A 23601-nucleotide genomic window follows, 5' to 3' on the forward strand; every position below is an offset into this window, starting at 1 on the left:
TTCAGTTGGAGATTGCCGAGTCTGTGGTCAATAAACTGTACCCTTCAACTACACATTGAGTCTGATGATTTATTTAGTACTCTTATGTGCATGCCTTTTGAGGTGTTCTACAGCTGCTCAGTGCACTACTGACCTTCAAAACTGTTTTCCTAATTGTCACATGACTGAACTGTAGGCCAGGGGTCTTCAAAGTGTGGGGCGCGACCACCAGAGGGGCTGTGTAGTGATGGAAAGCGGGTCGCGTATTCCTGGTCACACTTTTGCCCAGGCCCATACGACTACGAGGGATTCAGCCCCCCTCCTGCCCCGTAGTGTGTCTCAGCTCGAGCTGTTCTGGGCTCGGCTGGGCTGTATCTGCAGTCTTATCTCCAGCACAGCACGGTAAACCAGCAAGGAACTTGTTTATAACCACATTACGGTAAGGGTGCATTTGGCCCTAAAGAATGTATGCAAATTATTTGACTAATTTTTTATGCAAACGTCAGTGCGGTTTTACAGCCCCAAAAGGTAATGGTCCTAATTTACATACAGCACTAGTTTTTGCGAAGCAACACGGAATGAAATAGCACAGAGTAACATTAGGTCTCTGTGAATTAACACTGGATGCTGCCATTTACAATGTACAAGTGTGACTATTTCAAGCCCCCAAAGCTATAAGAATGGCGTGGATGTCAGGAGTTTATAGTTTTTAATGTATATTGAATTATTAAACAACTGTTCTGCTCATCTCTAAATTACACAGAGCGAGCCACCATGTGGCAGATGGTTATAGTGTCAGTGTGCACAATTAGGTGCCATTGCAGAGCACCCGGAAACCACCTGCACTGGTGCTGGGGTAACAGGGGAGAGGGACATTGGTTCAAGAAGGTGTGGAAGAACAAAGGAGAGATGTGAAAGATGAATGGGGGACTAGAGAGATGTAAGATACAAATAGACAACAATTTGAATGGAGAGACTTGAGGTGAATGAGAAGTGCAGATTGGCACGGGAGGTGACAGGACCAGAGAGGCCATGAGATAAATGCGAGAGACTGTTAGAGATGAGGGCAGTGAAAAGACAGAATGGCAAGAGGTGATTAAGGGTGAAGTGAGAAGTTGAATGGGGAGAGTTCAGAAGTTGTAAAAAGGGGTGAAAGAAAATGGCCTGTAAAGTGAGAGAGAGATCCAGGATTGGGAGAGGAGAGGGATGGAAGGGAGGGGTGAGAGGAAAGCGGCATGGTAAATTACTTAACTCTGCACAAGACCGCAAGGGTTTTAAGGGACCCCTGCGGCTCCCAGCCAGGGCCAGGTGAGCTTCTAATGTGGCAGCACGTATTCCTGTGGAGTGGAAGGCCCTTCACAAAGGTTGACTAGACATCTTTCTGATGTTAATTGCTGTATTTTGGTTATAAACTGGTACTGATGGGGTGAAATCTTTCCTCAGTGTTACTGTGTGCAAAAAATGTCTAAATAATGAAGCAATTCTATCCCAAAATAACGCGGCATCATATAACATTATTTAAATTTTCTTCCCACACAATTTAGTCAAGCCGGTCGTGTAATTTAGTCCTTACCTGCCTCATAATTCCAGTAGCCATGGTTTAGAAATGTTTTGTCAGGAGGGGGTCCTTAGGACTGAAGATGTTGACGGGGGGTCTCGGCACCCACAAGTTTGAAGACCTCTGCTGTAGGCATTCTCACTGCAACCACCTTACTGCACTTCATCCCAGTCAAGTTAATACTGATGAAACAGTCAGCCTTCTTACGCAAAGTTATGGTGACTTTTGATGTCTGCCAACCTAAATCTGACAGCATTTTATTTTGCACCACATCACCTTTCAAAAGTGGAGGAGAGGCTATATTGGCTCAAACCTTAAACACACTGATGCAGAAAAGGACATTATCAAGCTGGATAGTTCTCTACATTAAAGTATGCTATGCGCAGGCCAAGAAGCAACCCCTGGAGGGCCTGCAAACTTATTACAGCAGGGCTCAAGGCAACTACGACTGCTTTGGCAGGTGGACCTACCAATTCTTGACATCTGCTAGCCTACAAAGTGGGCTTTGGTTTACATGTATACTAAACACTGCTGCCTTGACAGCCGGGTCAGGGCGGCATGTGTACCTGCTTATTGCACAATTTCCTAATCTGAGTCTGCTTCTCAAACCTCCAGCTTTGAGAGGTGCTGCTGTGGTATCTATTCTGAAGGTGAGGAATCTGCTGTAAGAAGTATCCATATGTAGTACAAGTTACTAACCATCGGTAACGCTTTTTCTAGTGGATTCCTCACTGCCCTCCACTTTATTGTGGTGTGGAGTTGTGTTCTGTACATTAAAATAAGATTCCTAATTAGATTTTGATCATGCTCTCACCTACAATTTGTTTGAAGTGGTTCGCATCATAGGGCGCCAAATAGAAAGATTAAAACACTGACGTCAACACCCATGGATGGTGTTTATATGCGGTTCTTCTCCGTCGCTTTGGGTGGTACGGGGTCACAGCGGAGTCACTTGGCGGCCCCTATTGGAGCAAAGGAGAATTCCTGTAAATTCTCCTAGGAGAATTCCTGTAAATTCTCCTAGGCGCCAGGTGAAAAATCTGCTGGTACAGTATTCTCGAGAAAGAGTGTTACCAAAAGTAATTAAATTGTTCATTTTGTCCGTTTTTTTTTTGTTTACTGTTAGTTATTTTTTTTTGTTTACTGTTAGTTATTTTTTTTATGGTTCCTAACAATACCCTCTCGATTTTCAGTAAGTGCAATGGCCGAGCGATTGGCAAATCAGTTTGCAGTTTATCGACCTGCCACAGATCTTTTCCTTCAATATGTGGACGAGGGTAGAGTGGATGAAGCACGATTTCTTTTACAGGTAATGAGGAATACAACCACTTACCCAATAATTGTTTAAACATATTGTGCAGTAACCGGTGGAGTGGGAGAATGTGTCAATTCCATGTAATCATTTATTCCTGTTTTTGATGTTAACTTTTATCGGTTTCTGTGCATTTCTACTCAGTAGTTAATAACTATATAGTACGGCGGAGGTCTGGTGGGTCTGTATCGATGTAGTAGTGCATTGACAATATAAAAAGTGTCCGGGACATAGAACATTGTATCTGCTAATGCCTTACATGTCCATATGGCTTTAGTGCCAATAAAGATCCTTGCAAAGATGCATTTTTTTCTTAGTTGAATTGGTTAGTGGTGCAGAGAGTAGAGCAGGGGCACAGTTGCAAACAAAAATTATGTAAAATGTTTATATTTATTGTCAAGTTCTCTCGGTAGAAGTACCCACCGCTCGTTTTCTCTGTTTTAGCTGGTGCTTATTAAAAACTGAATTTCTTTTGCATTCAGTGGTGTGTCACTGGCACATTAAATGACAAATGCGTGTTTCTCAGTTTCTTACATTCCCTGGTAAATTAGAAATCTTCAGGGAACGAGGCAGCCGCATTCATGCCATTTGAACAGTGCTAAATATAAAACGGAGCCAACGCAGAGTGAGCGGTGGGTGATGAGAGCTGCCACTGGCAATGTACACAAACAGGCCCAGACAGGGAGTCTCTCCCCAGCAGGTGGCAGTCAAACAATCACACTGATCCCGCAGATTGCCTGGTTTGTGTAGACTCCCTGTGTCAAATTGAGGCCTGTTACCAATTTCCGACAATAAATAGCACTATATTCATTTAAAATACTTAGCTTCTGGTAAAAGTGGAAGCCATAAAGGGGCAGCACAAACTACTGGTTCGTTTTGAACGTTTGTCAACAGTTGACATCCGTTTACATTTTAGCAGAAGTGGAGACAGTCAGATTTTGTGTTCCTCTGTGCAACATAAAAAGATCGACTGTATGTGGTTTCTACTTTTTGTAATGAGTTTGTTGGTTTTATTGTATGAAAAGACGATGATGCGGTGGGTGGTTAGATGCATTCCTATGGTCAATATTTCACTTTAAATGCTCCTTTTTAGCCTAAATTGTGCTTTCCTATTTATTCAACTGTCTATATCTGTCAGAATGGTGAGAAGTATCGATATATTCATTTTATATCGGAGATTGTGTTTTAGAAGAAAACACTGTGGCAAAATAAAACAAGCAGTTGCAATGCAATAGGTCTTGCATTTGCGAGATTTTGACCTATTAGCATTGTAAATGACAATGCCTTTTATTCATGTATTTAGAAAACCTGCAAACAAGGACTATGAGTACAAAGTGAACATAAATAAAAGGCATTGTCATTTACAATACCAACAGGTGAAAGTTTCGAAAATGCTAGACTTATAGCATTACAAATGCTTGTTTAACTTTAGCCACCTTGCACCGGATCGGGAAATCTTTGCAGCATGTTTAAAATCCATTGGCAAAGTCAAATGGTCTCAATTGCGAGACCTAGTGACTTTGCCAATCACCTGTGAAGAGATCTTTGCTTCTTTTTGCTTTATTGATAGTCTTGCCCTGAGAGGGTTTGATACACTAATGACAGATCTGAAGGCTGAACAGAGTTTTTTTTTAGTTTGGATGGGTCATCAGGGATCTTAATTTGTCTACATCTCTTTACTTGTTTTCATGTAATGTACTTGTTTTCTGAAATGTCTTAGTGTGTGCAATGGTGCACATCATTTAGGCTTAGAAGATTTGGTTTTCAGTGGTGCAGTGTCACTTATCTTTTCAGATATTTTCAGATCTTTGTTGTCTCTGTTATATGGGGTTAACCTCTTCCGAGGGGTGCTGGGAGTTTGAGGTCTATGAGTTCCCTTTGAAAATTGGCAATAAGAATATTCATAAGGTGTGGCATCTGGGGTAGTCATAGTATCAACCAAAATTGTACTTTTCTAGGATAAGTACATATTCCTTTTTGAAGCTTATTATTGAGAAGGAGTGGGCCGCTATTTCTGACTCTGTCATGCAGAAGCTTGAGCAACACAGGATGATCATTCTACTCACCGGAATGTGCATTGGTGTACCAGCATTAAAAAGATCACTTAGTTCTTCATAACTGGACTTATATGGAAGTCAAACTGTTAATCATCAGTAAAGTAACTGTTATCTACTGCATAAGTTTTGAATAAGAGTAGAGCTGGGGTTCGGTTATACGTCAGTACTTCACTTTCGAAATATTACTAAACAAAAAAATGGCATCCACATTTTTGACTTCCACTATACTGTCACGGTAAGAATGTGAAAGTAAATATAGACTTACTAGTCTTACCTCCACCTCTCCTTACACTAATGATAGCGGTAGCCAATATTGTGGATGCAACCCTTTTGAGTGCCACTATTACTACCACTATATAGTGACCAACTACACTGAGTGCCACAAGCACAATGCTTTGTGTTTTTATGCTTGCAATTGCCCAAGCGTATTGACTGGGTGCTTTGCGCTTGCACCATTCACATCTCCATCGAATGCTGAACCAAATATTACTTCATCAGCCTGCATGATTTTGCTGTCCTTGTAGGAGCTCTATGTTGCAGATATCAGAATGGACACATAGAAGCACTTGAAATTCATCTGCGCTTTTACAGGTGGTCTGAATTTAGGATCTCCTGGACAGCAGTGGTCTTGTTCTTCTGGACAGATGGAAATCTATTGCTGTTGTGCGGTGCTCTAGTTTCTCTAGACATGTGAAGACCACCACTGCAAGCTCAAAGACCGGGTGAAAGTCAATGAACAATCCTTGGAGGTGCTCCCAGACGCAATCACAACATTGCAGCGCTCTCTCAAGTTGGTGGAAGATAAGGTCAAGATCTTGGAGACGAGGGCGGAGGACAGTGAAGGTCGCTCTCGCAGGAACAACCTCCGCAAAGTGGGGGTTCCGGAACGAGGGAAGGAGACGACGATGTTCAGTACATGGAGCACTGGATCAGGACAGTGGTGGCCACAGAGGGGCTCTTCCCCTTCTTCCCCCTTCTTCACCCTTGAATGTGCGTACAGGGTCCCAGCCAGACCTCCCTAGTCGGGTGCGCCTCTGCGCCTCTACGTCCGATGGTTGTGCGCTTGCTCCATTATCATGACAGGGACCACATCTTACAGCAGGCGAGGGGGAAGCCGGGCCTTCAGATCGCGAACTCCATGGTCATGATCTTTCCGGACTTCATCAGGGAGGTGCAGAGGCAGCGCGCTTCCTACCTAGCACTCAAGAGGAAACTTCAGCACCTGCAGTTACCGTACGCCATACTGTTCTCGGTGCGGCTGAGGGTAGTGGACGGGCTACCACCCACTTCTTCACCACCCCGCAAGACGCATGGCAGTGGCTGGAGGCCCGCGTAACGAGACCACGGAATGCTTCTCCTTCGAGTTCTGCGGAATGGGGATCACCTGTTCCTTTGGGGTCGCAGAGGTCCGGGACGCCGCCCGGACTCCAGCTCGAGAGGGATAGGGCTGTACAGGCGGTTGCAGAGATCAGCCGGGGCGAGGCTAGCTCGAACTCCACTGTCACTAACCGCAGCATGGACAGACCAGCGGCTTCTCCTACCAGCAGCACAACTGGGGAATCTGGGCCTGAGCTTCCCGAAGTTACACCTCAGACGGCGGATTTATTCATGTGAGAAGGGCGCATGCTGTTGGCTGGGGGACACAGACAAGATGGCACAGGGAGGTAGCTCCGGAATGCACGGTACTCCGGGAGCAGTGAGCATTCCCCTGACGTTCCAGGTCATACATTTGAAACCTACGGTGGATCCCATAGCTTGTACTGCAGCGTCTTCCCGCCATAAACCGCCCCAGCGGCATTCCTGCTCCTAAAAGAAACCCCATCAACCCCCTGAATTCCCCAACTCGCACTCCCTAGGACGGGTACAAGTGAACCAGTTCCCATTCAAACTAGTGCAATAGTCAACTGGTCACAAAATACGGTGAGGCATGTGCTGACCCAATAGGACCCGGAAGTGGTGGGAGTGCGAAGGGTGCTGCCACAAGATGTCCACAGCGCAGAGAGAAAACTTAGAGACTGGAACGACCTGATAAGCAAGAAGATCTCCTCGCGTCCCGCGAGGCCCTGGCTGTACAAACAGAACAATTGCAATCCTCTGACTATAAGGCATACACTGCTCGACCGGGACAAATCTCGTGCTCTGCTAGCTTGGCTGGCCAATCCGGCGCAGGAGGGGGACGTCGATATTGGAATTTAGTGATCCAGGGGGTAATGCAATGTATGCCCAGAGTGCCATTAATGAACACTTTCTGCAGTACTACATGGGACTATACCAGAGTAAGTTTGCCCCAGTACTTCCCGATGATGGGGACTTTCTGGCTGCAGTGGAGCTCCCCAGAGGAGGCGGGGCAGAAAAGCTTGGCAGGGACATGGAGGTGGGGGAAGTGCGTAGAGCCAACAAACACATGGCTAGGAACAAGACACCGGGACGGATGGGCTTCCGGTTGAGATTTATTCCACATACGTAGATGCCCCTCGCTTAGTAACCCTGTATAATAGGGCGAGAAAGGAGGGTTTCCTCCCGGTGACTACGCGAAAGGCAATAATTGTTCCCCTTCTGAAACCAGGGAAACCGACCTGGGACAGGACCTCCTACAGGCCACTGGCCATGCTTAACCTGGACTACAAGAGTCGTGTCTTGGCAAGTAGATTGCTGGTTCATATGACGACCCTAATTCACGTAGATCAGGCGGGTTTTATTCCGTCTCAGAATACTGCGATGAAAGTTCGGAGACTCCTGCGCATTCTGGGGGCAGACACTTATTGTAAGGAAGATGCCTGTATTTTCACGGTCGACATTGAGAAGGCTTTCGATAGTCTCGAAAGGTCGGACCTTTTTAATGTCCTGAGGGCGTTTGGACTAGGGGACCCCTTTGTTGAATGGACAGCAATTCTGTACAATAACTCCCCTGCCAGGGTCCGCACGGGAGGACTGATATCTGCCACATGTAGCGTAGGTAGGGGTACGAGGCAGGTATGCCCGCTGTCCTCTCTGCTATTTGCTATGGCAGTGGAGCACATGGCTGTCCATGCCTGGACGGGTCGTCACTATCAGTGGTTGTTAGTGGAAGAACAGGTGCAGAATATACCGCTCTATGCAGACGATTTGCTTTTGTTTCTGGCCAACTCGGATACTGCGTTACGGAGTGCTAAAGAATTACTAGACACACTGGGGAGAATTGCGGGCCTCCGCGTCAACTGGACCAAATTGTGCCTGTTCCCTGCCAGTCCTGGCAGAATCAGGGAGCACAGTGCGGAAGGGGTTCCAATGGGAAACCAGCTGCTTGCCGTATCTGGTGACCGGGATCTACCACGACTCTGCCATCCTCTTGGAGGGTAATATCGGACGGGCGTTGCGCAGCGGTAAGAGCTGCTGAGATTTCTGGAGCACACTCCCGTTGTCTGTAGAAGGTAGGGTGGCGCTGGTGAAGATGGTGGCCTTACCCAGGCTACTTTATTTCTTTGGGACGCTCCCCATTTGTAAAATCTTTGCTCAGCTTGATGCCTTGATCACAGGGTTTCTGTGGGGCAGTGGGAGGCGGAGGGTAGCACTAGTCATTATGCAACGGCCTAGAGCGGAGGGGGGATTTGCCCTACCGGATCTTGAGGCCTATTACCATGCGGCGCAGCTTCAATGGTTTACCAAGTGGGCGGCAAGGAGAATCCGGGACCCAGACATTTTTGGGGGGCCAGGATCCAAGCCTATCTCAACTTTCCTGGGTGTTGTTGCGGCTACCTGTGAGGGATAACACAATTCCCCCATTATTTGCGAACGGTGAGGCAGTGTTGGAATCGCCTCGCTGGGAGGGTGCAGATACGTACTCCGTATGCGCCTGAGATCCCTTTACGAGTTTGTGAGGCACTGCCGCTGGGGGGTGACTGGAGCAGGTTGAGTCACTGGGAAGACGTGAGGATCATCACTGTTGGAGACTTGTTTGAGGATGGTAATCTCCTCTTACAACGCCACGATCTCCCACGGGGGGACTTTCTCTTCCATGCAGCTCTGACAACAGCCATTCAAAAGCACTGGCGGCAGGGGATGGTGGAACCCAAGACGTACCTGGCGTATCAATATGTAAAAATGGCTACGGGGACCGTTAAGGTGGTGATGTGTCTCTATAGGCGGATCACGCATGACCCGCGACAGCCCCTGGTAGCTTTACGCCTTAAATGGGAAGCAGATCTGGGGGAGGTCATTGGGTAGAAGCCGTGGCGAGAGATCTTAGAAAGGGCCTGGAAGGGCACGAGGAATGCGCGCTTTCAATTAATCCATTTCTTCATATTGCATAGGGCCTACCTCACACCGGGGAAAAACAGTGAGTATTTCGAGGTATCATTCACCTGCCCGAGGTGTAATCTGGAGGGAGCGGGGTTCCTTCACTTGTTATGGGACTGCTCACACTTGGGGGAATACTGGAGAGGATTGATGACTGTGCTGACTACAGTCACGGAGAGGGAGATAGCACAGACACCTGGTTGTTGCCTGTTGCATTGGTTCCCGCATACTGCCAAGACGAAAGTTACTAGTAAATTAATTGACCTGGGACTAGTGTTGGCAAAGCGGGAGCTCACTACTCACTGGTAGTCAAACAATGCCCCCAACCTATCAAGATGGAACAGGGAGCTTGTGAAGTGGTAGGAGAGTGAGGGGACCTGCAGACTGCGAATGGCTACGTGTACAGGGAATGAAAAGTTGATAGAAATGGCACGGGTGGGTTGCGCTGGTGGACTTGGTGAAGCACCCGCTGGAGGACGCAGGAGACTCACTGGGTGAGGGGAGCGCAGCACCGGACAACTGAGCCCTGAGATCCCTGGCTGACTCGACCATAGAGGGGGGCTTGAGAATGATTCGCTGAACGCCTTCTTCCACCCTTTTTTCCCTAACAACGGTTCCCCTGGGGTTCAGGAGGTAGGGGACATGGAGCACGGTGTATGAGATAGGAAACTATACCCAGATGTTTTATGGATAGAGCGGCATGCCAGAGGGGGTGGGGTGGGCGAATGGGAATTCTTTAGTTTAGGGAGATGGGGGGGGGGGGGGCGGGGGACAAGGCGGGGTGGTTTTCGTTGAGGACTCCTCTTAAGGTGCCGATTATGAGGAGACGCTTAGAAACATCCCCACGGATCCGAGCATGGGGATGGATGATGGAATAGAGGGGGCTAGCGCACATCGCCTCCCGAGGAAAGGACTGAAATTGAGAGGGGAAGGGGGGAACCCATTATAATAAGCGGGGGATAACTCCACTAAACTTTATTTGAACTGTTTGGTCTTATGATGTGCCCCCTGGGCGGTTTTTCTATGCTGATGCCACCTTGAAATTCCACTAAAATCTGTTTACAAAAAAAATGGATATCTGCACCATTTCCTCCAATCCTCTATTTAAAGGCTGTCAGTGTTACTATTTTACACAAAAAAGTTTAAATGCGAATTGGGAAACATGAGATTAGTCAATTCAAAACCAAGCACAGTGTTAAAAAAACAAAACGCTAACAACCTGGATTCAATATTAATTGGGTGAAAACATGGAACTGAGCAATAAAAACTTTGTATTTAAGGCAGATCTTGATATCATCATTAAAATCTTTTAGTCCCAGAAAATGGGAGCAGACGGAATAACTTTGGTTCAACGATGTGTGCAGCAGATTTTCGCAGAAAGCTGTGGGGTCGTTGGCATGTACTGTGCCACCTAGGCTCTGGTCTTTTAGCGTTAATGTCAAGTACAAAGGGACTCTGTGTCGTGAGTTCCATTAGGGTACCCTGCACCTGGGCAACTGTCCAGCTCAGACGTGTGAGACTGGCAGAAAAACAAAAAAGAGCAGGCAAACGCGTTTCTTTTTCTGTACTACCATCACCGCATTCACCACGTTTTAGAACATGTACTAGAGACCATTCTAACGTATTTCAGTGCCCTACTAAGTGTGCCATCCCCAGCCCAAAAGAAAAGATTGTGTTAGTTTCCTTCTGATTGTGTAGCCAAGAATGTTGGATCAGCCAGTCTACAGACCCGCAGCTCTGTAACAGTAACAAACAAGCACTGTCAAAGCCAATCGGTTCTGGTGTAAGGTGCCCTTCCTTTGGATTTGACAGTGCTTGTTTTGTCATATTTTTTTCAATTGTGTTGTTGGTGATGGCTAGGGGGCATCGTCAACATAAACTAAAAACTGGCAAAAGACATTTTTTATTTCCCTCAACAAGCACGCATTTTCCATAGATGTCCCTTACACTTAAGGGTACATATTTTTGCGAGTATTTACTCTTTGTGCAAGAGCAGTATGCCATCACTCACAGTGGAGCTAGCCAATCGCTAAAATGGGATGACCCACTACCCCTTGTTGTAGGGGGTGGAAAGATGTGAAGGGTAAGACACCCGGACCAGTGGGTGATGGGGGCTGGTTGAAAGCCCCTGGAAGAAAGTATATTATATATGTAATTGACGTGAAATCAAAAGGTCTTGATTAATGTAAAAAAAAAAAAAAAATCAACTTACCCTACACAAAACACAAAACAAGTTTATTCAAATGTTTGGTCTTTTAAAACCATAAAACCATTTAATTCATTACCATTACTTCAAGCATCCCATAAAAAGTATTAGTAAAAAAGAATACAAATCTTCGTTCATTGTTCTACACTGAATAAAATCAAAACACGATTATATTGTCCATGAAGTGCTGCAACCCTAACATTGTCCTTCTCTTAAAGACTATCGTCATCTTAAAACTGTATATTAGATTGTTTGATTTTCTTCTGCAACTAATTCCTTTAGATACAAATGTATTAATTTAACCCCTGCAGACCAGAGAAACCGAAGACCCACCTAACCAGGTGGTTACAGCTTTTCTGCATGTTTGTATGTTCAAAGTATCGTTCTTTCTTTTGATAACTTTGGACATGCACAGAGAATATGTGATAGGGATTCATGTTTGTAATTGCACGATCTGCAGTCTTGATTTTAGTGCTGGTCTTTCCGGAAGGGGATCAAATTTTTTGTTTCCCACATACCAAAGTGTAAATTCATGATTTGGGTTTTTAAAATTGTTGAAAAATGTGTAGATAAATAAACGTGAGGTTTCCTGGTGCCATATGAATTAATCACCGTCCAGGAATGACGTCTTTGTAATAAGCTGTTTTCATCTGTCATGCTATACAGGAGGTTTGTTGACCGATTTAATGCTTTGTTAAGGGCCTGTTTCCCCATGCATGTGTTCCAAATTTCTTGAGCACAAAGATACTCAATACCCTGTGCTAAGTAACGGCCCCAGGAACCTTGTATTTTGTTCTCTCTTTGAGCTTCTTTTTCTTTCCAGCACAGATTCTCAATAGAGTTGATTGTGGCTGCTCTAAGCCTGCCACATAGTTTAATAAAAGCACTTTTACTTGAGAATATTTAATTGGACAAACCAAACTCTAGTTGGACTTGAGCCGGTGATGCTGCTTGCTGAATGAGGAAGACGTTTTTATAAACCTTTGTTTGGATGGTGTTAGGATTTCAGATTTCACGACCCCTCATAATTTCTCTACCATAAGTGACAGAGGCATTAACTGTGCCAACATAATGGATAATAGGTGGCTGTAAGATGGACAGCTTAATTTCCTTTTTATTAAATTGAAGCCGTATATGAGATTTTGGGCTTCGACCCTCATTGCTAGAAGCTGATACTTATAACTCAGTTTTCTCTCGATTTTAAACCCCAGATATTTGTATGAGGTAACAAATTCAACATTTTTTCCTTTCAAAAAACACAAGTTTTTTGTATTTGGCATCCACTAACCGCACTACCTTTATTTTAGATAAATTTAATTCTAACCTGTGCCGATCCATAAACTTTGCTAGTATACTCATGCTGTGTTGAAGCCCAGTTGCGGTTTGGCTGAGAAGCACTGTGTCATCAGCATACTGCAGGTACCTGATTTCCTCTTTGGCTAACATTGGTGGATGGCTAATTGCTTTCACTTAGTGCTTCTTCAAGATCGGATAGATACAATTTAAAGACGCTTGGGGCTAACACGACCCCTATTTTAAGCTATTGTGGGTGCCTATTTTCTTTGTTACACAACTGCCATCACCTATTTTCACCTGAGTCCAGGTATCAGTGTACAGTTCTTTCATATGGCATTCAGTAAGTTGTTTGTAATGCCCTACATTGCCAGTTTTCTCAAAGTGTTTTCGGGGCACGTGATCGAAAGCTGACTTTAGGTCCACAAAGCATGCAAACATCCACTTGTTCTGTTGGTTGGCATTTTCGGTTAGTAGCGTTAGAGCTGAAAGATTAGTGTGCCTGCCCCTACCCTGAACCCAGATTGCGACCAAGGTATCAGTTTCGTGTCATCTGACCATTTTTGGAGATGTTCTAGCAGACAGGTAGTGTATAGCTTAGCTATTAATGCGATAAGTCTGTAGTTGCTGTGCAGTAACGGATTTCCACCTTTAAAGATTGGTTGAAAAATGCTTTCCCTCCATGATTCTGGGATTCTATTTGTCAGAAACAGCTCCTTAAAAAGCGGTGTAAAATAATCTGCCTGAGTATGTAGGCTCTCCCTTAACCTCTTCACTGCGGCGCAAATTCTGCCGCATTGCTGGACATTCCAATCGCAGGCGTGGTCATGGCGGATCCCGGACGTCAAGAGCACGCGCCCACCGTGACTCATGACGGCCAGGAGCCGTCATGAGCATGGAAGAGACGAAAAAGAGCATTTGGTATACCATTAGGGGCTGCTGCACCTTCTGTTTTTAATTTCTTTATGATTTTTTTTGTTAATTGGTCTGTATCTGTAAGTTCAAGGATATTTTTGCTGTCAAGTTTATTCATGATGGTTTTTTCTTGAGTTCTTCAGGCTATCTGCGTGGCTGTTGACAAGCCCCTTTTCTTTTCAGTTACAATATCACAGCTGTCTGTTTTTAGTTACCCTACACAAAAGTCCACTGCTCACATCAGGAACCAGAACAGATTGTTACTTCTTTTCTAGACATGTTCTCGATAAGATTACAATCAAAACATTGAAGCAAGCTACTCATGATTGAGAATAACTCTTGCACACTTTAGTACCTGCTGCCTACTTCCACCGGATGCCCAGAACTGTTTCCTGCATTGGTTGTGCAGTAGAGATGATGATTTACCTTGAATAGGTATATCATTGTAGCATGTCACCCTAAAACCCGCTGTACCTACTGTTTTATTTCCTCCTTAGTGTCAACATTAATTTCTATATTATGCCACCCCATACCTGGTTGAGTGAAGTTGTTTGTTGCAGCAGGGGTGTGGCAGGCACACTTTCAATCCCTTTATAGCTCTGAGCCGGGAGAATCCACTAACAACACCGGTACTGGTTGGCCTGATTATGAGGGGGATCCAATAACAGTGGGGGAGGTTAAGGTTGCAATAGCAGGACTCACCTCGGGAAAGGCGCCAGGACTGGACGGCCTACCCGGGGACCTGTTTAAGTAGGAGCCCGATGTCTGGGCCCCCTACCTTGCCGTTCTGTTTAATGGAGTTCTGAGCGGCATGGAAATCCCGAGTACTTGGCTGGGGGCGGAGGTGGTTCCCATATTTAAAAAGGGCTCGCCTCTCCTCCCAGCCAATTACAGACCAATCAGTCTAATCGATGTGTCGCAGAAGCTGTTTGGTAGGATACTGTTGAATCGGCTCCAGGATTGGGCAGAAGAGTTGGGTGTCCTTAGTCCGTACCAGGCGGGATTCAGGAAGGGAGTCTCTACAGTGGATCAGGTCTTTCGATTGAATATCATCTATTGGAGGGCAGCGATATTCGAGGGCGGCAGCCTATACACAATTTTTGTGGATCTGAGGGCCGCCTTTGACCTGGTGCCCAGAGGGAAACTTTGGAGCGTTCTGGCCGAGCTGGGCGTCCCCCCGGATATCCTGATAATCTTACAGAGATTGTATCATAACAACTATGCTAGAGTGAGGTGCGGGAAATCTGGGGCACTGACGGACAGATTCCCCGTTGACCGGGGGGTTAGACAGGGTTGTGTGTTGGCACCGACCCTGTTCTGCCTCTTTGTCAACGGGGTAATCGCCCACCTAAACGCCACTGAATACACTGACGCCCCCAAACTGAACGGCAGCAGGGTGCCTGCAATCATGTTTGCAGACGACACCTTGCTGCTGTCCAAAACCCCAATGGGGATACAGAGGATCCTCGACTCATTTGTGGCCTTTTGCACTGATAGGGGCTTAGAAATCAACGCAGCTAAAACCAAGTTTATGGTCCTGAACCCAAGTCAAAAATTGCGCCCGAATCCATTATTGGGAGCGTCACGGCTTGAGAGAGTCTCCACCTTTGAATATCTTGGTGTAACCCTCAACGAAACCATGTCTTGGGGACCACATCAGACTAGGGCCAACCTCAAACTGGTACAGACTACAGGGGGTATCGTACGGATGATGAATGGCTCCACATACCGTCCGCTGGGGCCGCTCATCCAGATTTACAAGGCACAGGCCAGGGGTGCCACTATGTATGGGGCGGAATTGTGGGGCCATACATCTTCCCGCGGTCTGTCCTCAACTGAGAACAACTTTATCAGACAGATAGTTGCACTTCCGCCCAGCACCCCACTCCTCCCCCTAAGGCTGGATCTGGGTCTGCGACCAATAGCTGACGAACTAGGCCTAAGACCCATAGCCTTCTGGCGAAGGCTATGGAGTAGTGAAGAACTCTCTGCCTATAGGGCGGAACTGAGGGAGCTTTTGACCCACCCAAAAGCGTTACAGATCCCCTGGATAAAATATATTCAAAAATCCTGTACGAGACTGGGGTTTCCTGACCTCTGGTCCGACCCTGCTAATGCCTCATTAAATATCTCACGGAGAGCTCTGGCCATTGCCTACCACGAACAGAAACTAGCCATGGCCTTAGATAGCCAGGGTGAGGGGTCACTAACATCTGTATTTGCGCAAAGCAAGGACTCATATAGGCTGGAGAGGGTTTTAGACGCCATCTCCCCCGTGCTGGCCACGAAGCTGTTTCTCCAATGGAGATATGGCACATTGCCCCTGCGATCTTTCACCAGCTCCTGGTCATCACCGCCCTCCACCAAGCAGTGCCCGGCATGCGCTGGTGCGGAGGAAAGCGATTTACACGTGGTCAATCAATCAATCAATCAAAGACATTTATAGAGCGCACTACTTACCCGTAGGGTCTCAAGGCGCTTGGGGGGGGGAGGGTGCCGTTACTGCTCGAACAGCCAGGTCTTGAGCTTCTTCCTGAAGGAGAGGTGGTCTTGGGTCAAGCGCAGGTCGGTCGGGAGGGAGTTCCAGGTCTTGGCGGCCAGGTAGGAGAAGGACCTTCCTCCTGTTGTCGCTCTTCGGATGCGGGGGACGGCGGCGAGGGCGTGGTTGGCTGAACGGAGGTGGCGTTTGGGAGCGTAGAAGTTCACTCGGTTGTTGAGGTAGCTCGGGCCTTGATCGTGTAGGGCTTTGTGTGCGTGGGTGAGGAGACGGAAGGTGATTCTTTTGTTGACGGGGAGCCAGTGCAGGTCTCTCAGATGTCCGGAGATGTGGCTGGTTAGTGGGATGTCGAGGATGAGTCTGGCTGAGGCGTTCTGGATCCGCTGGAGTCTCTTCTGGAGCTTGGCGGTGGTACCGGCGTAGAGGGCGTTGCCGTAGTCCAGTCGGCTGGTGACGAGGGCCTGGGTGACGGTCTTCCTGGTCTCGGTGGGGATCCACCAGAAGATCTTCCGTAGCATGCGTAGGATGTTGAAGCACGATGAGGAGATGGCGTTGACTTGCCTGGTCATGGAGAGGGAGGAGTCCAGGATGAAACCCAGGTTCCGTGCGTGGTCCGTCGGTTTGGGTGCGGTGCCCAGGGCGGGGGGCCACCAGGAGTTGTCCCAGGCGGAGGGCGAGGAGCCCAGGATGAGGACCTCCGTCTTGTCTGTTTTGCCCAACTTACAAGGCAGCGAGGAAATATTGGCTCCTTCCACTTATCAGAAACCTTGGTTGTAGGGAGTATCTCCCGATGTACAGAATTCTAAAAACCGATGTTTCAAGCCTAACTGTGTTTGCACTAGCAAAATTTCTCACCAATGTCTGGCACACTCGCACTCGTATTCTGAAGTCGCAGGCTCCCACCCAATTTTAAATTCTATAGTTTTAATTGCAATTGTATTAGTATGTAACTCCAAGAATGGAAAGATTTTACATTGTATAAGCATGTATTGATTGATTATTTTTGCTGATTTTACAATGGTTGTATATGTTTTATTGAATATCTTTGATGGCCATACGGCCGAAATAAACATTGATAAATAAGAAAATAAGAATAAGTTGTTTGTTGTGGTTAAACCAAATTAAAGAAACCCTTGAAGACTATGTGGAAATATTTGCAATGTTTGGAGATTCAAAATTATACCAAGGTCAGTGACACCCTCCAAATCAGGTAATGTTGAGTGACATTGTACCCCATACTCACAAAATAAAATCCCCTATCAGGCACCTCACCGTCCTATCCACTCTAAAACAAACACTGTACATGGTGACCTGTCACATCCTTGTCCTCCCTTCTCCCAGGAAAACTTCTTTCTGTTTTTTGCCGTTCTTTTCCTCCAATAATCTCCAGTGTATCTGCTATCATGCAACCTAATCACCACCTAAAGCACACAATTCTGATGACCTGCCACCACCTTCTCCTTTGTCCTCTTTCCCGTGATGCAAACCCCATGCTTCACCCCTTCCCTTGTATTTGGCATCCACTAACCGCACTACCTTTGTTTTAGATCAATTTAACCTCTTAAGTGCTGCGTCGGGGCGTTGGCCGACGGCAGCACTACCTCCCCAGTGCTGCGCACGAACATTGGACGTCCATTCAGCACTAGTTCCAATGGACAGCGCAGCACTGGGGAGGGATATTTGCGCCGCATCTAAGGTGTTAATTCTAACCTGTGCCAATCCATATACTTTGCTAGTGTACTCCTGCTGCGTTGAAGCCCAGTTCCAGTCTCCCTCTACCAGAGCCCTCAAGCAGAGCACAGTACTTAATAAGAGAGTAGAGTCTGCCGTCCTCTATGACCAGCTGTTTAACTTGTCTGTATTCGCTCCAAGCAGGCCTTGTTAGTGTGAAGTGTGGCTGAAATGGATGGCTGTCCTGTCTGCATTCTATTTGACCCGGCCACACAGTGCTGGCCTAATAAGAGCCTCATTGGGTCATTGTGCGGCACTGCTTCGAGTGGTGCTTCCACACTTCTTATGCCCTTGGATCATCTTCTGGGATCCTCTCCCCACAAGCTGACTGGGGCAGAGTGAGGAATCTCTGTGGTTGCATTTGACGTAGACTGTGTGATTGGTGAGCCCACTATGCCGGGAATTGGGCACATGTTTGTGGCACTGGTGACAAGATGTTGCCAGCCTTAAATTGCAGCGCTGCTGGCTCCGTCTGCCGGAGGGGGGCGGGCAGTGACCCCTTCAGGTATGGTACTACCGCTTGATTGGAGACACTTGTTGCCCATAGGTGGCTGCTGCCTGTTCGGACTCTGGTATAGGCGTCAGTAGCCTAGGCAGAGCTACGGACTGAGGGTGGAGTGACAGTGAATGAGGAGGTACTAACAGCATTAGCCAGTGGATCCGACATGGGATCCAGCTGCGCTGTGACAGTGGTATGACCTTGAAAATACCACGTCCGGAAAGCCAGAGGATGAACTAGAATTTCTACTTTTTCAGCCGTACTGGAGAAAGAAGGAAGCCGATAGGTTGAAGGAATGAGTGACAAGATTGAAGGACAGAAAGGAATAATATAGACGCTACACACTACCCTGTGAAACCTGGATTTAGTGGAAAAGGCATAATTGGCAATTGAATCTCTCTTGGAGCGTGTGGAACGAAAGGTGGCAAGAGGGAAATCCTCCACTTATATTGTGGGTTCAGGGGGCAAGATTGGCCTACAGGAAGATCTCGGTCTGCAGGCAGATTTACGTGGCCTGGTGTCCTTGGTACCTATGTCATTTGATGGCAGGTTTCAGACTCTGAGGCGGATGTCGCAGATTTAGAATGTGGGTTTGTGCCCCCCGACTCTTACATGCTTTCCACGAACCATATGAAATAAAAACTTTAGACACCATTTTTTTTTCTAATCACTTTCCTTTAGATCCTGTTTTTAAAAATGTTGCATGGCCGTTAAATTGTTTTTATCCATGGTTGTCATAAGGGCGTGTACGCTTTTTACTGCACCATGAACGTTTATGCTGATGTATGAGAGAGTCTGTGTTTTAGACAAGTTCATCTCACTCGACATACTGATTGAAATGTAAATATTCCTTCTCCTCAAACGCTTTAATCGAAGAACAATTCTTAAGGCTTCAAAAATGTTCTCTTTGGGGAATGTGTATGAGAATGACAATTGTGATAAGTGGGAACAAAAATATTGTCGCACCACATTTGATTGTGCTATAGTCTTAAAGGTCGACAAGACGCTTGATTTTTGTGGCCTGTCACATAAACTTTTTTCTCTTCAAGTTTAACTTTTGTCTTTCTCTCAAGTACTGGCTGTCTATTGCTTTGAAAGCCTTTTATACAACAGATTGAAATCAGTCCTTTGTATGCATAAGTGTAGGTAATTATACTTTAAAGAGAACTTGCTTTGTACATTTTAATTTTAATAAAGAAACGAGCAGTTATCTCGCTGACACCTTATTAAATGTATAATTAACCTTATGATCCCAAGCACACTTGTGAATGCTTGGCAGTATAATTGGAGAGGAATGGTGTTCCTTTTTTTCTCTTTCTTTTAAGACTCAAGTCTCGTTTTCGTGGGATGTTAAAGCATCAGCTTATTTTTTTTCTCTCCTTCTCACAACCGTACTGCTTGCAGTGCCAAGGGCAGTCTTCCCGACAGCTTGGCTTGGTCTGCCCTCTTGTTTTATTTAATGTTCTGCTATTAGGCCTTAATATGAGGTAATGATACATTACTGCGCCACTGTGAATCTGCTAATTAGAAATGTTTATCATTAATTTACTGTCTGTGCGTGACATTTTTTTTTCTTCCCCTCCCCTAGAGGTGTAGCGCAGTTGCCGAACAAAAGGCGCTTCTGGTGGCTTACATTGCGCGGACAGCGCAGAATTCAGGAAAGGTACACCACTTTTACACCAAGAATGGCTTTGCTATAACTAATAAATCACTTTGGTACCGAGAAATTTAATAATTAATCCATATGTTTTGTTACATCGAAGATCAGAGTAGCATTGCAAATAGTGACTTGGGTAGTCTGAAAAAAATATTAAAAGGATGTATTTTCACTTATAAAATTATTTTTAAACTCTAGGTCATGGATGTTATTTCAGAGCTACATCATCACTGTCTGCAATCTTTTAAATAAGAGGAGTGTTTTCATATAAGAAATTGCTCCCTCCATTACTTTTATCAGTATTTGGAGAAATATTGGCATTGTTAGTTGTTTTTTAGATTCTGTTTTCTGTTTCAGTATAGATGGGTTTATATTGAGACAACAGGTTAATATCAAACCATGTCTTCTTCCGTTCTTGCTTGGCAAATATTTGAGCAAACCTACCTCTGACCTTCTGCATGCAACAAACAATTTACTATGAAAAATATTTATCAACGTGAAACTTTGAATATTCCTTGTTTTTTTAATGTAATTCTGAGGTTAGTAGTAGGAATGCTGCTGGTAACATAGTAATTTTTTCATTGAATTCAAGGGCTGTTTTCTAAATTAATGCAGTACTCCTTATGTCTACACCTATAAATAATAATGATTACCTTATTACAAAATTGTTAATTTAACACTTTTGTACCTCTGACGTTTGACTAATCTGAATTAACATGCAGTCAGTTAATGCATTAAGTGGAGATAAACGTGACTGTACAGTTAGCCACCTGTTTTTAATTTAATCAGATTAGGTTTTTTCTTTACTTATTAAGACCACTTGTGAAGGAAGCCTTCATCCCACTCGTTTGCACGTGTTAACATGTTCTCTATTTAATTTGTCCCTAGAGTTGGAAAATTACAAGTTTACTTGATTTAATTCCCGACTTTCCAGAAAAAGATATTGCATACACTTACCTCATGAAATGCTTTGGTAAGAAATACAATTGTTTGATTTTATCATGAGCTTTACACAGTGCAATCTGGTTACAAAACTGTACATATTTACCGGTTTCTTGCAATATCCTCAGATTGACTATAAAAATTTGCATCATCCCTCGGTTGGGTACTTCATATATGACCTTTCTATTGCTGTTTTACACCGAGCCACAAATATATGTGGCTAATAGGAAGAGGATTGTTGTTTCCCTATTTATTAACAGATTATGAGTGCAATCTTTAGGGGCGCGCCTTTCCACCTACTAAAGGAAAATCTTTACTTAAAAAAAAAAAAAAATGTAATGAATTGTAATGCACTGTGCATCACTGCAGAACAGTATTTAAATGTGATACCGAGATTTTTGAAGCACTACTAACCAACATAGCGCACAGTGTGTAACAGTGATGAATAATTGCCATTTAAAAGTGGTAACATATAAACAGACAGCATGGCATTTTAAAAGGCATCTTTTGATTTCTACGTCATGCTTTATGCCGAGTCTCTGTGCATTATTAGCAAATGGCATGTCTGGTTTTCAAGTGTATTTTTGTAGACTTCGTTTTACCGGGTCTAAGAATAAATGTTGATCACGTTTCTAGTTAGCAATTTTGTCAAAGTTTGTTATTGTGAAACAGGTTTTAAATGGTATCAAAAGAAGTTATGAAACTAATTTCAAAGTTAATGAAAGCTAAAGCACTCTTAATGTCTGAGTTTTAAGCAAGTCCACTGAACATACCTTCCACTTGATGACAATTCCAAATGAGAACATGTATTAATAATGTATTTTCTTTTTTTTGTCTCTAGCATCAGAAAAGGATGTTGTTTCTGCCAAAGCCCTATATGAAAAAATGAAAGCAATGAACATTCACACAGATGAGCTTTTCCTGAAGCGCTTTGCAGTTCTGTTGAAGGATGCGGGAGAGCCACTTCCCTTCACCGAGCCCCCTGTGAGTGTTTGACTTTAAAGAACAAGAGCCTCTGCAGATGTGTGCACGTTTACTTTGAAAAATAGTGTTATAAAGTTTCGTGCTTAATTAAGCGGGATTGGATCTCAGAGGAAAAAGCTCAAAGGTATTGGTATGTGTGGAATATTGAGGTGTGCAAGTACAGCAGCAATCTTGCATTCATTTGACTTAAGGGAGAAGATAACCTTTCTTGGATTATTTTTTTGAAAAAATGAAATGTGTACCAAGCAGTTCCGCAGGTCATACTACAAAAGTGAATTCATAAAATGCCTCCGAGGTACCTACCCAGCATTTCAGCATGATAAGAAGATTGTTGTTGTGCTTCAGTATCAATTAAAATAAATATTTTTACAACACAATTATTTTGATTTGAGTGGAACATATTTAATTGCCTTGGTGTTAAGGGATTTCTTGAGTTATATCTACACATGCACAGCTGCTCAGGTGTTTAGATATTTTTAATACAAATTTTCTCTTACAAAACTAACAGATAATGTTTTTAAATTGAGGAACTCCCGAGGAAAGGTAATTGTTAATAACGATGAAAGTGTATGTTTAGCTTTGGTGTATTCATAAAGAATAAACCTATTTGTCATTGCAGTACACACTGCATGTGTTTACTTTTGTATATGCAAACATTGGGCAGTGTTGTGGTCCCCCACCCTCTGCCTGCTTTAGTGATGGCGAATTAACAGTTATTTTGATAATCGTTCAGCTTAGCAACTGGATTTAAGTTAATAGCCTTTTATTTTAATCAGAGGTATTTGGCTATTTTCCTTAACCCAGTCAACTCTTTTTTCCAATTAATTGTAAGTCTGGCGATGCTGTCTGTTTAATCTCTTGCCCTGAGATTGTTTGGTACTGCTTTTGTGCGAGCTTTAAAGGTATGCTCTATGGACATCACTCTACAGTAATGCAAATATCCTAGTATGTAAATGAAATCAAGGAGCAGAGCGTTTTCTAGACACATTTAATGCACGTGACCATTGGAGTATTACAGCATAGAATTGTTACTTGTGTACTTATCAGGATAGTATACTGAATCTTGCACGGATCTCTCTTTTCACAGGAAAGCTTCAAATTCTACGCGGATAAATTACGACAAGAAAAGCAAGGCCATGTTTCAGAAGACGAACATTAGTGTTGTACTGTGTAACATTGGGAGTATTGTATTTGTCTTATTGTTTTTGAACTTTAAAAAAAATATTACTGTGACACTGAAAGTTCTATAAAAAGTATTTAATGTTGGTACGGAAATAGCGATCATTTATTTTACATTATTGTAATAACTTTAAACATGCTGATGTTCTCATTCTGAAACCATGAACCATGCTTATATATTCGTTATGTTCATCTGTGGCTGCTGTTTCCAGCACTGCACATTTTCAAACATTGTTTTTTTTTTTTTACAAAAAATGTACTCACCCCCCACTTTTTTTTTTTTTAAATAAAAAAAAACTTTGTCATAAACAGTTGTATTACGTATATTATTTAGCAGAATGTTTTACTGTATAAGAAGCTACCATTATGTGCACCTTAACACCTGCAAAAAGGATAGGTAGACATAATGTAAATAAACCAAAAACTTGTAAATGTACAGTTAAAATATAAAAGATTATAAAAATCAAGTTTAGGTTGTGCACCATTACGAGCTTACTATTTGTCTTCTGCTATGAGC

At 44.3% G+C, this 23601-nt stretch overlaps 1 protein-coding gene across 1 annotated transcript in view; it reads left to right on the top strand.

Moving 5' to 3' along the window:
• The window catches only part of LRPPRC (leucine rich pentatricopeptide repeat containing), a 675215-nt gene extending 651822 nt beyond the window's left edge, over positions 1-23393 (top strand). The window contains exons 34-38 of the mRNA XM_086927797.1: positions 2731-2846; positions 19911-19985; positions 20868-20952; positions 21763-21905; positions 22993-23393. Coding sequence (XP_086783923.1) covers positions 2731-2846; positions 19911-19985; positions 20868-20952; positions 21763-21905; positions 22993-23064 — 491 coding nt within the window. The 3' untranslated portion in view covers positions 23065-23393. The remainder of the gene's footprint in view (positions 1-2730; positions 2847-19910; positions 19986-20867; positions 20953-21762; positions 21906-22992) is intronic.
• The last annotated feature ends 208 nt before the right edge of the window (positions 23394-23601 follow it).

The sequence above is a fragment of the Lissotriton vulgaris genome, chromosome 6, assembly GCF_964263255.1.
Source record: "Lissotriton vulgaris chromosome 6, aLisVul1.2, whole genome shotgun sequence".
Lineage (NCBI taxonomy): Eukaryota > Metazoa > Chordata > Amphibia > Caudata > Salamandridae > Lissotriton > Lissotriton vulgaris.